Below are 17,763 nucleotides of genomic sequence, written 5' to 3'. Positions count from 1 at the left end.
ACAAAACACTTGACAAAGTTTAGGCCACTGGTGTGCTGAGAGCATCGCCTGTCTTGATGAACAGAAATGTCTCATTGTTTCCTGGTGCTCTCCCATCTGACTGTCTGTATCCACCTGTTGTCTCCTGTTTTACACTGAGATTGTAAGCTCTTTTGGGGCAGGGACTATCCTTTTCTCTGTGTTCGTACAGTGCTTAGCACAATGGGGTCTGGGTCCATGATAAGGGCTTCTAGGGGCTATGGTAACACAATTAACTAATAGTAATAATTCCTCTTTCTCATAAATTGGAGTGCAGGCTACATGGGAATTCAAACCCATTTGATTAATTTCACTAGTTCTCTGCTACTAAGTCAAACTAACCACACCATCTGCAATTCTGTACTATTCTTCACCTCCACCTCCAGCTTCCCCTTATCTGTATCTTCACTCCCCTTCTCCATCACCTTGTTTCACTCACTCCATATGCTTGTGCGCTCCTGCAGGCTCCCATCTCCTTCATCGTCTCATTACCTCAGTTCTGCACACGTGCTGAAGAGAGGGAAAAGAAGAAAAACAATGATAATTGCCATTAACTTCGGTAGGAATCTGTCTGAGAAAAGCAGAGTAAACATTTCTACTGAAGCCAATAGAAGTAATTGAAGTCAATTTTACTCAGACTTCCCTCAGTAAAATTTGAGTTAAGGACCTCAGGATTTGGGCTTGCAGGTTTAATTATTTTTCATCTTCTCCCTCTCTATCTATTCCAGTCACTCCTTTCTCGTTACCTCAGGATCTTGCTCTTACTTAACTATGGGGGTGAGAGGAAGCAAAAAGAGAGTAATCAATGTAAGAATATGATAAAACCAATCTAAGTCCTCCCCTCCTCATGACTCCCAAATGTGTCCATCTTAAACTGAACCCTCAGAGAGGGGATGTCTTTATTTTGGGTTTTGTAATGTATCAAAAACACAACAAATTGAACCGTTAGGGGTTGCCCTGGCACTTGGATAACCGCCATTTATCTCAGAGAAAACTGAGTCCTGGATGCACAAAAGTGAAAAAGATGATACACAATTAGAGTACAGCACTATTATTTCATTTTCAAGAGAGGTCTAGAGCGAGAGAGGGGTAAATGTAAATTTACGTTCCCTTTCCTCCAAGCTGCTGTTCTTTCTTTTATCTGTATTCTATGTTCAGGCACGCATGGGAACTGCAGCAATAAACAGACTTTGGATGTGATTTGATTTAAATCATCTTAGCTTGAATTAAGCCTTTGTATGCAGAGTATGGAATCTACTGTGAGGATGTTGTTTGGCATTTACATGAATTTTATGTGAATTTTTACTCCTACCACACTGGTGGGATCCAATGTGAAGTACTGTGAACCATCAGCTTCTTTTTCTTTTCATGCAAGATTACACTGGTAAGCCCTTCATGACAGGGGTTCTCTCTTTTCTGTTAGTACAGAGCCTGGCACAACAGGTCACACAGTTAGTGCCCAAAAGCCACTGTCCTACCATAATATATGTATTTAGTAACAATAAATAATAAATGCTTTCCACAGCAAAAGCCAGATTGCACCTCTACCCTAAGGACACTCTAGTGCTGCTGTTGGCACTAGAAATTTCAAAGGGTTTGGGGACATGGTCCTGACCCCTTCCACAGTAACCAGCAAAGCTGAGCAGGTGGGAGTTGGACATAGGGACAGTTGTCACCATGTCTGCTCTGTGTCCCTGGAGTCTTTCTGGCTGAGTTGTCTACAATGCCTCTGGGGAATCCTGCTGCTGCACGATCCCAACAAAGGAAGCGGTTTTGCCACCATATAGCCCCGAATATACAAAGACCTAGAGGGATGGATGGATAAACAACCAAATATATTTGCATGATCATAAGATAACTTGATCCTTGAGATATTTAATTAAAGTCATTTCACTGCTGTCTGAATTAAGGCTTTCTGAAAGTCAGACACCAAGAGTTTAATATTATATAATCCCTCCTTCTGCTATGTCATCTAATGTAATATTATTATGCCTGCTTCTGTGTCAGATCTAAATCCCTATGGCACTTCGTTATTCTGCTCACATAAGGTTCAGCATAAAGCTGTGTATAAGAAAATGAATTAATTTAAAAGACCTCCCTTACTGTCATACTCAGAGCAGTGATCTTTTCTAACAAACAGGCTGGAGAGACATATCATAGGGTCAACTAAATGAATATTGTTATAGTGAATGCATGCCGTCTAGCCAAAGACATCAAGGGAATTAATAAAAAGACTATTATTATTCATTCATACCATGGCCCACAGTATAGCATCCCTACATATTTGAGCAAAGAAGACGTTTTAATGAACATTAATTTTATATAATGGCTATTACCACAATTGTGTTTCTGCCCCACTGATTTTACTGCAAGTCAAAAATGACCTTGTTATAAACAGAAACATGACGTTAACTACTTGAAAGTCTACCTTATTAAAGAGATCTGGAATTAACTGAGTAGAACATTCCTTTACAATGTCATAAAGATATTTGTCTTAATATTTGACATTTTTAAATAGTAACATGGCTAATCATTTTAGGTCACTTGATAGTCTAAATAATCACAGAGTTGAATAAGGTGTGGATGTGTCCAAGGTTTAAACCAATATGAACAACTTCAAATGGGAAATCAATGTATTAAAATGCCACATGTATGATACAAATTAATTGACTGATTTTACCTTATTAGACACCACAGCTAGTCAATTGAAGACACTGAATAAACAGTAAAATACTAAAACCTGCTGATTTATAAAGTACTTGCACTTAAAATAAAATTAAGTCCCCATTACAGTTTACCAAAAACAGAACTTTACAACATTTCACTATGGCAGAATATGTGAAATGAGTTGATGGTTAACGAGACTGACTAATTTCTAGTGGACACATGTTCCTATCACATGGAGCAAACTATAAATTTAACAGCCTTAAGCAGCACCTCAAAGAGTGTGAAGGAAACCAAAGGAAAATACATGACAAAGAAGTAGAGCTTAAAAAAGGAAAACAGTGAAAATAGATCTGAAAAGAAAATGATGTGATTGTGTCATGTTTGCTCCTGCTCATGAATTTCTTCCCAGCCCACAGTAAATGTAGTGGTTGGTGTGTGGACAAATGCTACAGTTGGATCAGCAGCAGATGTAGGGATTATTTTATGTGGCATGCACTTATTTGTTACTCACCAACTAGTCCTGTTTTTTCAAGGATGAACAAGGCTCACACTAATTAAACAAGTAGACCTAGAGGAAGGGTTCTTAAACATTTTCTCAAGCCTTGTCTACATTAGGAAAATTCATTTTTCAGCTCCATCAATGGTGGCAACAATGGAAACATTACCTGCCACTCACCTATTCTACAGCTTCCACTGTCACTACCACCAGTGAACCTAGAATGGGGCAGAAAAACATGTACAGGTTTTTCCAGTGTACGTGTACTCATAGTGAGGGCCCCATCTCAACAGAGGAAATTTTCTTGTAGACAACTCCACTCGCACTTTAGATTTTGTGGGCTGCCTCACCTCCCATTCACCTTAACATCCTGGTAGCCACTAAAGCAATCTCTCACTTGTAACATTAGAGAAAAAAACAGTGTTCTTATCTGTCTTCAATAAAACGCAGCCAGCTCTGCATGGACCACCAAGTGTCTACAGATCACAGCTTGAGAGTCACTGACCTAGAGAACAGTCTATTTACTAATCTTCTCATGTCTGTCTTCTTTTAAAGTTTAATATAGGCAGATTTATAATCTGGGAAGTTTTTCTCATTTGTTTTCAAAGGAAATGAACTACTCACCACCCGTTGTGCTAGGCAGGGATTTGTCAGGTATTAAAGTTATACTCAGTCTGAGTGCATTTTGAATTCTGGGGTGATTCTGATACAAAAATAAATGCTTGAGTTGCACAGTCACTGTCTCCGTTTCTTATACAAGAATGGGTTCTCCTTCACACATGCAGAGCTTTTATCACTGCAGCTGTGCAGGAACTGGAATTTCCCTCCTGTGGAAAAGTTCTCATTCAGGAAAAAAAAAAATTCATTGCAAATCAGAGCCAAAAACTGGATCTACAACATTTCCCAGGAGAGGGAAATTTTAAAAAAAAATCATGTTGGAAGAACCAAAACAGAATTTTAAAAAATTTCCAGTCCCCCCTTCCCAGGCTTCCTGGCTCTGTGGCAGCCTGCCAGGTGAGCTAGGGAGACTGGGAGTTTGGGAACTGAGGCTTTCAGGGCTTCTTGGCTCCTCACCACCACACCCTAACTGAACTGGGCTTGCGTAGTTGCTTAGTTCCAATGACATTAGGTACTTACATTGCTTCTATTCATTTGTACACACATTTAAACCTTCAAGTATAAATAAAATCTGTGCCATGCCCTTCCACGTTTAATGACTCCCTTTTCATAAAGCCCAAATCCTCCCTTGCCCCATCACCAGGGCCCATAAGGCAACAAAAGTAGATGGTGATAAGTAACAGTCACCCTGGATTTGTCAAGAACAAATTGTGTCAAACCAACTTAATAGCTTTCTTGGACAGGGTATCAAGCCTTGTGAATGGGGAAATGTGGTATATCTTGACTTTAGTAAGGATTTTGATACTGTCTCACATGACCTTCTCATAAACAAACTAGGGAAATACAATACCTAATGCAAACATCATTCTGGAATGTGTTAGCAGGAGTGTTGTAAGCAAGACACAAGAAGTAATCCTTCCACTTTACTCGATGCTGATTAGGCCTCAACTGGAGTATTGTGTCCAGTTCTGGGTGCCACATTTCAGGAAAGATGTGGAGAAATTGGAGAAAGTCCAGAGAAGAGCAACAAAAATGATTAAAGGTCTAGCAAACATGACCTATAAGGGAAGATTGAAAAAATTGGGTTTGTTTAGTCTGGAGACGAGAAGACTGAGGGGGGACATGGTAACAATTTTCAAGTACATAAAAGGTTGTTACAAGGAGGAGGGAGAAAAATTGTTCTTGTTAACCTCTGAGGATAGGACAAAAAGCAATGAGCTTAAATTGCAGCAAGGGTGGTTTAGGTTGGACATTAGAAAAAACTGTCAGGGTGGTTAAGCACTGGAATAAATTGCCTAAGGAGGTGGTGCAATCTCCACCATTGGAGATTTTTAAGAGCGGATTAGACGAACACCTGTCAGGGATGGTCTAGCTAATACTTAGTCCTGCCATACATATGGGGGACTGGACTAGACCTCTCGAGGTTCCTTCCAGTCCTATGATTCTATGAAAACCAGTATAGCTTCAAGCTGGGATTCTGTGGGGAGCTTGTGCAGTGCATTCCTCACCCCATGCAGCTTTCATCTGTAGGGGGTCCTCTGTGGCATCACGAAAAGTGTTTGAGGAAGGCCTGCCTTGTGCAGGAGGTTGGACGAGATGATCATAATGGTCCCTTCTGACCTCAGTATCTATGAATCTATGAAGGCAAGTTGTGGGGAGGGGGTGTGAGTGGCAAGTGTGGCTAATGGATCCATAACTACACGGTTCCACCTGCAACCGCGTAACACAGTAGGCAGGGCAGAGTACCTTCTGCTTCAATGGGCCCACTCTCATGCTTAGAGGTAAGCACATGTTGAAGTATGTTGCTGGTTGTGGTCAGACTGCTCCGCACCTTTCAAGATCAAGCCCAAAATACATACCTGAAATTCCCCCTCACGTGTTTTTGTCCCAAGGTGGAATCCTTATTAGCACATTCAGTAACTCAGTCAGGCAAATATTTCTGAGACTGTTGCTATACTTCTCCAGAACAGCATGGCCACTGAAAAACTGTATGAATGCAGAAGGCTTCAGCAATATAAATGGAACAGGTCAGCTACGTCACTTGCAGTGCTCCTTTAACCTTCCCCTTGCACTGTATTGTACCTCAGTTGGATGTGTCAAAGAACTGGCACTATCATTGCAGGTGGTCCAATTGCAACTACCATTGCAGGTAATCAGCCTGGATTCATGCTCTACTGATGTTGTGCTGACTTATCCTACTGAAGCACCTGCTGCTGTGTGTGAACTCCCCTTTTCTACAACCTAAATGGATATAAGGTTTTATCCAACGTTCGCCCCCCCTCCGCTTCCAACAGATGTTGGAGTCCATGTGCCACAGCAGAAATGGCAGTAGGGTAGATGATATCTTGCAAGCTAAAAGCCCTATTGCATTCTCAGAACAGAGGTTTTCTAGCTGTCTTGTTAAATGTATGTTATTTAAAGTGCTTGCTATTGGAATTAGTTTTCATGATGATGTCATTATATTGTTATTCAATATTGATATAAAAGTAGCACTTATAGATCAGGATCAGGACCCTATTCCCCCCTCCCCCAACCTTCCCCCATTGAGCTAGGTGCTATACAAACACGGAGGTCTCATGGTCCTTGCCTGGAACCGCTTACAAGATATGGCTTTGTCACAACATAAAATTCTTTAAAGCACAACTAACGCAACTGCATAATGATAGCAACTTCAGATTAGGGACAGGTGAGGACTTTTTGCCTAACTTCAAGCACACCTGAATACTGAATGTTTGAAAGTTTGATTCAGATTGAACTTCTTTGAGTTCAAATTCCATTTAGGAGAGACTGGAAAAAGGAGGGAGAGGAGAGATTATCCACAATGGACAAAGGAATGAGAGAAGAGGAGAAAGAAAAATCTATTAAAAAATGACAGCACTCTCAAAAATTCACACAAGATGAATGGAGCTTGTCACATTGTGAGGGTTTTCCCCCCCCCCCATTCCTTTTGTTACCAGCAAAGTGAAATCGCAAGGATTGTGGTTTCCTCCTCTTATTTTCCTGTATCTTCCGTGGGATTTCTTCATAAAGAACTAAGATTTATAATGGGCTGACTCTGCGTTAGGCACCTTTCCAAAATGCTTCACCACGGCTATGGATGAGCCATACACAGGTAGTGTCAGTGCTGGAGACATGCAAAGGGGAAAAAAGATATTGGGATTATTATTATGGCTGTCTCTTCAAGGAACCATCGGTACAAGAAATTACATCATCAGCCCCAAAATGTTTTGAACGCTATTTTATAAAGGTAACTAAAGTCAGATGATATAAAGGGATGGTATTTAAATGTCTAAATCTCATTCTACCACAGGTCCTGCCATTCCTGTTGGAGTAGATGTACAGGTTGAAAGCTTGGATAGTATTTCTGAGGTTGATATGGTATGTAACACTATTTTAAGCCTTGATTATTCCTAGTCAGGATAAGTCCCTATATGGATTTCAGTTTAGCTGTCAGATGAAGGCAAATGCAGTTAAAAACAACTTTTAGCAATTTTGAAAGGCCCATAATCAGAATTAACATCTTAATAAAGATTGACTCTGTTCAAAGAGTCATCATGAGGACTTCAGATAAAGATGATTAAAATTGCAAGGGAACAGAGACCTTGAAAAGAAAATGAGCATGATCTTGGTTGATATGCAGGAGTCAGGAATATGAACAGTTGCCTGCTGTGCTCATTTCATTGTACCCCATAGCAGAATTCAGGTCACTTGGGTTCAGGTAGCTATAAAAACTCTTGTGAGGATCATCAAAGCCTTACTTATTTTTAAATTTATTATGGAACCAGAAAATCTATTCTCAAATGTATGGATCTGAGGGGAACATTAGGAGAATGAATTATAATATATATAATAAATATATTATAGTATATTAGTATAATAAATCAAATCAAGCTGCTTCCTACCTTCTCATATGTAGAGGCAGTCCCTCCAATTCAGAATGGACTCTGCTTCTATCTGTGCTGAATTTGTGATGGATAACCAGATTTCAGTCATCAGTGCTGTCACTCCAGAGTTTAGCAACAGCACTAAATTCAGTTGTAATTTATTCTTATTATGTTTTTTAGAAAGGAAAGAAATGTGGATCCAAATCTCAACAAATAAGTGCTACTGGCAGTAAAAGGTGTATGTGAGAGAGCTATCCTCTCAGTCTCCTGCTTTGTGCTGGAGAAAGATGGAGCAAAAAGACTGGAGAGAAAAAGAAATGAAATGGGGAAAGGAGGAGGAAAAAAAGAGGGAATCTTCTCTTTTCCACTTTCCCTTCATCCCCTTCCTCACTGTTCCTCTTACATATCATGGAGTGTGGTATCTAGGCATAATCTGCAGGGCTAAGGACAGGGTTTTAGCTTAATACCTAAACTCCACAGTATTTTTGTCTTTAATACAAACGGTTAATATTACTGTCCTGTAGTCCTTTTGTGCCACTGTCGTTCTGACTTTGCTATACAAGGGAGCATATCACCAAATGAGAAAACAAGCCGTTTTCCCTTTTGAAAAACTGAGGATCAGACCTAAAGCTAGAATTTTTCCCTTTAGGTTGTAGTTACAGTGTTAAACATACTGCTGAGGACAGCTTGCTTTGTATCCTGATACAAAACAATTTATAATTTCCTCTAGCAATAAGAATTGAAAGATTGATTGGATTTTATCAAGCCACAGTTGGATCCTCATTATAAGAACTTGGCTTGTGAGCATTGATATTGAAAGCAGGGATTGTCTATGGGATGTGAGTGACAATGTGGTGGAAAATCCACAGAAAGTGACCAGTGCAAGGGAACCAGATCTCTGATGTTTCAAGATAATATAGCAAAACTAAGCCCTAGGTAGCTCATTAAATAACACGCTAGTTTTTACCCAGGAAACCTCAGGCTTTACCTAGATCAGAGGTCCCCAAACTGTGGGGCGTGCCCCCCTGGGGGTGGCACAGAGGAACATTCAGGGGGTATGGCTGGGCCCAGGCCAGGGAGGGAGCACCACCCAGCTCTGCTCTTGGCCTCGACCCCAGCTGCTGGCCCCAGCTGCCAGCCTTAGTCCCTGGCCTAGGCTCCGCTCCCGGCCCCAGCTGTGTTCCCCTTACCCCTATCAATGTCTCCCCCTTCCAGAGCCGGGTCCCCACTCCCAGCCCTAGCTCTGGGGGGGGAGAGGGAGTGTGAGATAAAAAGTTTGGGGGTCACTGACCTAGATCCTTGCCCCTCAGAAAGCTGTGAATTCTGCTCCCTTTTCCCTCGAGTTACATCTCTCTGGCTGCCTGGGGCTTTGTTCCTCAACCATAGGATATGAGTTATTCCCACTGAAATTGTATCCTTGCATCCTGTAGCAGGAGAATAGGGCCCCTGGCCAGCATGGGTTTAGCCTTTTAATAAGAACCTTTCTTAGCATGCTATGCTGGTAGTCCAAACCTTTAAATCTGCAGCCCTAAATTAATCATTTTGCCTCTGACGGTTGTAGATGGCACCTCCTTGTCTCCCAGCTAGTAAGTAAGAAGCTGCAATCGATTAGACTGGCTCTAGTAGTGCCAAAGGACCATAGGGGTTGCTCAACCAGATTAGATCTCGGTCTGTTAAATCAGATACCTTTAATCCATCAACTGTTAGCTACTACTGCGTCTGTGAATATCTCACTGCTTTGTGGGAAAAGAGACCGAGATGACATCAGCCAGTGACCACACCATCTCAATATTGTGTGTGTAAAAATGAGTCCTTTCAAACATGCTCTTAGTAAGTTTTTTTAACTACTGCTGCACCACTGGGGGCGGGGGGGGGAGGAACTGTGTGTGAGCTGCTCTTCCTCGAGCCCAGGCAGGCAGGGCTTTTGAAACTACTTTTGTAGCAAATTGCTTAATGGGGAACATAAAAATAATTACACTTTAATCTCTAAGTATGAAGGCGTTATTTAGTTTAGGAAGATGCAGCTGTCAGGTTGGGATCAATGGCAGAAACAGATATTTTTCTTTATGCTGCTGTAGGTGTTTTCCAGGTTTAAAGTGAATTTTTATTTATATACTTCTAGAATAGGGATAACAGTCCCCTCACTCTACTGTTGTTGGGAATAATATGATTCTTTCTCTAGGATATGTTGCTCAGTGCTCAGACTCATACCTTAGCTAATTTGAACAAGATTTTATTTTTTCAAGCAGACTGGGTATATGATTATCCTTTAACTAACATTATGCCGTCAGGATTCAAAAAGCCTGTACCGATATAGTAATATGTATTTTCCTTTGAAGGTTGAATTTCAATGTGTCCTATAGACTAATAGCTTCTAAGGAACACCTGCTACAAATTGTATTAACATTGTATTACTGTCCTGTGGTACTTGGCGGGAATGCATTGATATCTGCATGTTACTCTGTTAGGGTGTTTGTAATGTAGGACACAAAAAATGTTTGGGCTGTGGAACTTTCCCAGAATGCTTCATGTCTCCGGGAAACTGTTCTGTGGAATTAGCCTGAGGAAGAAAACCATGCTTAGCAGAGAAGAGATTCAATCTGTATGAGACATATTAGTATAACAATAGATGATTTCCTTTCTAATATTTGGAAGGCATCATTGTGACACATTCTTTCATGGTTCTCTTTTCTTCTGATGCAGGACTTTACTATGACACTGTACTTAAGGCACTACTGGAAGGATGAACGCCTCTCATTTCCTAGCATCACTAACAAGAGCATGACATTTGATGGCAGGCTGGTGAAGAAGATTTGGGTTCCAGATGTCTTCTTTGTGCACTCCAAAAGATCATTCATTCATGACACAACCACTGACAACATCATGTTGCGAGTGTTCCCAGATGGTCATGTGCTATATAGTATGAGGTAACCACACAATCTAGCTTACTGTCTGCGAACAGCCATTTATTGTTTGCCCAACTCTGTTCTGAGTCAGTTTTGCTGAAGATAGGAATTGCCCTTGCGACATTCCTCAGGCTATAATCTGGATTGTTGGACAGCTGCGTCCCTTCATATCTCCAACCTGGGGTGCCTTTTATACTGCTTTGCTGTGAGAGCAACCACTCCTGGTCCTGCTTTCACATAGTCTCTAGCATGCAGAATCACTCCCAGCTGAATTACATTACAGGGTGACACCAGTGACTTCCCAGTCCCAGACCCTCCCCCCAGAAATGTGCATCTTGTACTGCCCAGCTCTCTACTGGACAATGCAAGCTCCTATAAAGTCAGTCATTTCATCAATGGAAAATGATAAGCAGAAACCTTATCATCTCAAGTGGAGGTTCCCTGACACTTCAATCCAAACACACATGGGTTTTGATAAAACAATAAGCAATAAGTTTATTAACTACAGAAAGATAGATTTTAAGTGATTGCAAGTAATGGGGCATAAAGTCAGAATGGGTTATAAAGAAAATAAAAGATAATATGCAAACTAACACCTAATTCAGCAAGCTAAATGGCTTGAAAACCAAGGTTTTTTCTTACCATAGGCAAGTAGCCTCCTAACCATCAATGGTCAGAGAATAGCTTAGTGCATCAGGAGTGTCTGTTCTTCAGCCAATATGTGCTTTAAATTAGGCTCTGCAGTACACTAGATTGTGACCTCCAGAACTGTCCATTTTTGCTTCATATTTGCTAGAAAAACAGACATTCTCTTTATTTTCTGGGATAGATAGAACATCACTATCAAGCTTTAACCAAAGTTAATTGAGGCTGAAGCGGCTGCTAAAAGATGTACCTTAGTAGCTGCTTCTCAGACAGATTACCGGCTGAAAGAATTCTGAGGGAACACCTCAGTAGTGCATAGAATCATAAAATATCAGGGTTGGAAGGGACCTCAGGAGGTCATCTAGTCCAACCCCCTGCTCAAAGCAGGACCAATCCCCAACTAAAACATCCCAGCCAGGGCTTTGTCAAGCCTGACCTTAAAAATATCTAAGGAAGGAGATTCCACCACCGCCCTAGGTAACGCATTCCAGTGTTTCACCACTCTCCTAGTGAAAAAGTTTTTCCAAATATCCAACCTAAACCTCCCCCACTGCAACTTGAGACCATTACTCCTCATTCTGTCATCAGCTACCACTGAGAACAGTCTAGATCCATCCTCTTTGGAACCCCCTTTCAGGTAGTTGAAAGCAATATCAAATCCCCCCTCATTCTTCTCTTCTGCAGACTAAACAATCCCAGTTCCCTCAGCCTCTCCTCATAAGTCATGTGTTCCAGTCCCCTAATCATTTTTGTTGCCCTCCGCTGGACGTTTTTCAATTTTTCCACATCCTTCTTGTAGTGTGGGGCTCAAAACTGGACACAGTACTCCAGATGAGGCCTCACCAATGTCGAATAGAGGGGAACGATCACGACCCTCGATCTGATGGCAGTGCCCCTACGTATACAGCCCAAAATGCTGTTAGCCTTCCTGGCAACAAGGGCATACTGTTGACTCATATCCAGCTTCTTGTTCACTGTAACCCCTAGGTCCTTTTCTGCAGAACTGCTGCCTAGCCATTCGGTCCCTAGTCTGTAGCGGTGCATGGGATTCTTCTGTCCTAAGTGCAGGACTCTGCACTTGTCCTTGTTGAACCTCATCAGATTTCTTTGGGCCCAATCCTCCAATTTGTCTAGGGCCCTCTGTATCCTATCCCTACCCTCCAGCGTATCTACCTCTCCTCCCAGTTTAGTGTCATCTGCAAACTTGCTGAGGGTGCAATCCACACCATCCTCCAGATCATTTATGAAGATATTGAACAAAAGCAGCCTGAGGACCGATCCTTGGGGCACTCCGCTTGATACTGGCTGCCAACTAGACATGGAGCCACTGATCATTACCCTTTGAGCCCGACAATCTAGCCAACTGTCTATCCACCTTATAGTCCATTCATCCAGCCCATACTTCTTTAACTTGCTGGCAAGGATACTGTGGGAGACCATGTCAAAAGCTTTGCTAAAGTCAAGGAACAACACGTCCATCGCTTTCCCCTCATCCACAGAGCCAGTTATCTCATCATAGAAGGCAATTAGATTAGTCAGGCATGACTTGCCCTTGGTGAATCCATGCTGACTGTTCCTGATCACTTTCCTCTCCTCTAAGTGCTTCAGAATTGATTCCTTGAAGACCTGCTCCATGATTTTTCCAGGGACTGAGGTGAGGCTGACTGGCCTGTAGTTCCCCGGATCCTCCTTCTTCCCTTTTTTAAAGATGGGCACTACATTAGCCTTTTTCCAGTCGTCCGAGACTTCCCCGGATCGCCAAGAGTTTTCAAAGATAATCGCCAATGGCTCTGCAATCACATCCGCCAACTCCTTTAGCACTCTCGGATGCAGCGCATCCAGCCCCATGGACTTGTGCTCGTCCAGCTTTTCTAAATAGTCCCGAACCACTTCTTTCTCCACAGAGGGCTGGTCACCTCCTCCCAATGCTGTGCTGCACAGTGCAGTAGTCTGGGAGCTGACCTTGTTCGTGAAGACAGAGGCCAGAAAAAGCATTGAGTACATTAGCTTTTTCCACATCCTCTATCACTAGGTTGCCTCCCTCATTCAGTAAGGGGCCACACTTTCCTTGACTTTCTTCTTGTTGCTAACATACCTGAAGAAACCCTTCTTGTTACTCTTAACATCTCTTGCTAGCTGCAACTCCAGGTGTGATTTGGCCTTCCTGATTTCACTCCTGCATCCCCGAGCAATATTTTTATACTCTTCCCTGGTCATTTGTCCAATCTTCCACTTCTTGTAAGCTTCTTTTTTGTGTTCAAGATCAGCAAGGATTTCACTGTTGAGCCAAGCTGGTCGCCTGCCATATTTACTATTCTTTCTACACATCAGGATGGTTTGTCCCTGTAACCTCAATAAGGATTCTTTAAAATACAGCCAGCTCTCCTAGACTCCTTTCCCCCTCATGTTATTCTCCCAGGGGATCCTGCCCATCAGTTCCCTGAGGGAGTCAAAGTCTGCTTTTCTGAAGTCCAAAGGTCCGTATTCTGCTGCTCTCCTTTCTTCCCTGTTTCAGGATCCTGAACTCAACCATCTCATGGTCACTGCCTCCCAGGTTCCCATCCACTTTAGCTTCCCCTACTAATTCTTCCCGGTTTGTGAGCAGCAGCTCAAGAAGAGCTTTTCCCCTAGTTGGTTCCTCCAGCACTTGCACCAGGAAATTGTCCCCTACTCTTTCCAAAAACTTCCTGGATTGTCTCTGCACCGCTGTATTGCTCTCCCAGCAGATATCAGGGTGATTGAAGTCTCGCATGAGAACCAGGGCCTGCGATCTAGTAACTTCCATGAGTTGCCAGAAGAAAGCCTCATCCATCTCATCCCTCTGGTCTGGTGGTCTATAGCTGACTCCCACCACGACGTCACCCTTGTTGCTCACACTTCTAAACTTAATCCAGAGACACTCAGGTTTTTCTGCAGTTTCATACTTGAATTCTGAGCAGTCATACTGCTCCCTTACATACAATGCCACTCCTCCACCTTTTCTGCCCTGCCTGTCCTTCCTGAACAGTTTATATCCATCCATGACAGTACTCCAGTCATGTGAGTTATCCCACCAAGTCCCTGTTATTCCAATCACATCATAATTCCTTGACTGTGCCAGGACTTCCAGTTCTCTCTGCTTGTTTCCCAGTCTTGCATTTGTGTATAGGCACTTGAGATAACTCGCTGATCGTCCCGCTTTTTCAGTATGAGGCAGGACCCCTGCCCCCTCATGCGCTGCTGCTCGTGCTTCCTCCCGGATTCCCACTTCCCCACTTACCTCAGGGCTTTGGTCTCCTTCCCCCGGTGAACCTAGTTTAAAGCCCTCCTCACTAGGTTAGCCAGCCTGCTTGCGAAGATGCTCTTCCCTCTCTTCGTTAGGTGGAGCCCATCTCTGCCTAGCACTCCTCCTCCTTGGAACACCATCCCATGGTCAAAGAATCCAAAGCCTTCTCTCCAATACCACCTGCATAGCCATTCGTTGACTTCCATGACGAGGGACTTCAGTTCCTCCAGATGGATAAGATAAGAAGTATGTGCTGGAAAATATGACCCAGATAGGTAGGAGAACCCAAGGGCTGCAGGGCTTTTCAGAATTCCTTTAGACCAGAGTGGATAAAAATCAGTGATTTTTTTTTTAAATTAAAAATTGGATTTTTAAAATTTAAATTGGGTTTTGATGTAAATGAGATTGTTTTTTAAATGTAAATTAAAAACAGGTTTTTTAAAAAATACACCTATTTAAAATTAAATTCAAAATTAGGATACTTATGTTAAGGCCGAAAGTTAAAATAATCTATTGAAATCATTTAAATTAAATACAAATTAATAATTTAAGGAGTATATGTTTGCTTGCAAGGTTTAAAGAAAGTCAACCCACTTCACCTGTTGGAAGTCAGGTGAAGCACCTGAAACCAGAATTTGTTGAAGTGCTAATCCAGCTTTTGACAGCAAGTAGCCTTTTCTGCAGTTGCAGGGAGAATGTTTTTTTAAATTTCAGTTTATTCAACTAGTTCAGTTCGCTGACTAGTTAATTAAAAGTTAAAAAACCAGTGGGAATTGAAAAAAACCCGGAAACTTTGTTTTGCGTCTTCAACTCTATTAATAAAAACTAAATGGGAGAGAATGATATCTACTAGTTCTAAAATCTCACCTGACTTGGTGACCAGAAACAATCAGTCCAATTCACTAACTACTTCCTTTGTTTAATAAATCAGTTGGTTTTAAATGCAAAACACGTTTTTAGTAAACTTACTGTATTTTTCTTATGGATCCAGGATAGTTAAGGTAGCTTTATTTAACAAATAAAAAAACATTTAAAATGCTATTTTCGGGCATTTTAAATTTAATTTGAATTTCTATTCAAAGAACTTGACACAAATCACACATAAAAATGAATCGTCATCTAATATACAAGAACTGCATTGTTAACCATTTTCTAACACAAAAATGGTAAAGGTTAAGAATCTGAATAAATGTAAATTAAGCGATATCATAGCTTAAATAAATGTATATAGATACAGTGTATCCTCCTGGTTAGCAAAAAGAAGCACCAAATTTACAGATTCATAGATTCCAAGGCCAGAAGGTACCATTGTGATCATCTAGTCTGACCTCCTATATAACACAGACTATAGAACTTTCCTCAAATAATTCCGAGAGCAGAGCTTTTAGAAAAACATCCAATCTTGATTTTAAAATTGTCATTGATGGAGAATCCACCACAACCATGGTAAATTATTCTAATGGTTAATTACTCTCGCGGTTAAAAATGTACACCTTATTTCTAGTCTGAATTTGTCTAGGTTCCACTTGCAGGCATAGGATAGTGTTAGACCTTTTTCTGCAGCATGGAAGAGCTCATTACTAAATATTTCCCGCCCCCCATGTAGATACTTGTAGACTAAACAATTCAACCCTTAACCTTCTCTTCATTAAGCTAAATAGATTGAGCTCCTTGAATTTATCACTACAGGGCATGTTTTCTAATCCTTTAATCATTCTCATGGCTCTTCTATGAGCCATCTCTAATTTATTATCATCCTTCCTGAATTGTGGGCACCAGAACTGAACACAATATTCCAACAGTGGTCCACCAGTAGCCAATACAGAGGTAAAATAATCTCTCTCCTCCTACTTGATATTCCCCTGTTTATGAAGCATCCCCAGGTTCACATAAGCTCTTGGGCCATACGTGTCACACTGGGAAATCATGTTCAGCTGTTTATCTGTCATATCCTCCAAATCTTTTTCAGAGTCACTGCTTCCCAGGATAGAGTCTCCCATTGTGTGACTATGGCCTACATTCTTTGTTTCTTGATATATATGTTTATATTTAGACATATTAAAATGCATATTGTTTGCTTGCTCCCAATTTACCAAGTGGTCCAGATTGTTCTGAATCAGTGACCTGTCCCTTTCATCATTTACTAGTTACCCAGTTTTTGCATCGTCTGCAAACTTTATCAATGATGATTTTAAGTTTTCTTCCAGATCATTGATATAAATGTTAAATAGCATAGAGCCCAGAACCGATCCCCACAGGACCCCCCTGGAAACACACCTGCTCGATTATGCTGTTTATAGTTAGATCAAGACCTATCAGTTAGCCAGTTTTTAATCCACTTAATGTGTGCCATTTTAATTTTGTATCATTCTAGTTTTTTAATCAAAATGTCATGTGGTACCAAGCCAAATTCTTACAGAAGTCTAAATATATTACACCAACACTATTAACTTCATCAGCCAAACTTGTAATCTCACTGTTCTCACTACCATGAGGATTTTGAATGGGACCCAATCCAGCAGGCAGGTTCAGAGCAGACCTACTGAATCGGTCCCCATGGGTGAGTTAGGTACTCCTCCACCTACCTTCCCCTGGTTTGTGAATCACTCTAGGGCTTAGAGGGGAGATAGACATCTGTGTAGCTAGAGTGAAGCAGCAATATGCATGCCCAGAGGCAGAAACTGGGGAACTTTTATAATGAAACTTTAGGCACTGAGTGAATTTAGGCACCTAAAGGGTTAGGTGGCAGCCAGAAAGGAGTTTTGTTGATTGTAGTGAACCCTACAAATGGGAGTTAGGCACCTAAATCTGGTTTAGGCTCCTAAGTACCTTTGTGAATCTGGGCCTTAGTTTCTCTATTCCTGATCTGTAAAATGAGCATAATAGCACTTCCCTACCTCACAAGGGTGTTGGGGAAGATAAATACAATAAAACTCATGAGATGCTCAGCTACTTGGGCAATGGGGGCTGTCTTAACCATAAGGGTAGCCTAAAATTCCTCCTTACCTGTAAGGGGTTAAGAAGCTCAAATAACCTGGTTGGCACCTGACCAAAGGAACCAATGGGGACAAAAGATACTTTCACATTGGGGGGGTGGGAGGCTTTGTTTTGGGTTCTTTGTTTCTGTGTTCGTTCGCTCTTGGGACATCAATCCATGTCCTCCAAACCATTCTGAACCAGTCTCTCATATTACAGAAGTTGTTAGTACAGCCAGGCAAGGCGTATTAGTTTATCTTTGTTTTCTCAACTTGTAAATTTTCCCTT

At 41.5% G+C, this 17,763-nt stretch overlaps 1 protein-coding gene across 1 annotated transcript in view; it reads left to right on the top strand.

Annotated features, from left to right (window-relative positions):
* LOC141983901 (gamma-aminobutyric acid receptor subunit rho-2) overlaps positions 1 to 17,763 on the top strand; it is a 59,004-nt gene that overhangs the window by 26,109 nt on the left and 15,132 nt on the right. Inside the window, exons 3-4 of the mRNA XM_074946875.1 lie at positions 7,110 to 7,177; positions 10,387 to 10,610. Of these exons, the coding sequence (XP_074802976.1) occupies positions 7,110 to 7,177; positions 10,387 to 10,610 (292 nt within the window). The remainder of the gene's footprint in view (positions 1 to 7,109; positions 7,178 to 10,386; positions 10,611 to 17,763) is intronic.

Source organism: Natator depressus, chromosome 3, assembly GCF_965152275.1.
Source record: "Natator depressus isolate rNatDep1 chromosome 3, rNatDep2.hap1, whole genome shotgun sequence".
Lineage (NCBI taxonomy): Eukaryota > Metazoa > Chordata > Testudines > Cheloniidae > Natator > Natator depressus.
Note: the sequence above shows the minus strand (reverse complement) of the source record. Positions and strands in the feature narration are given on the sequence as shown.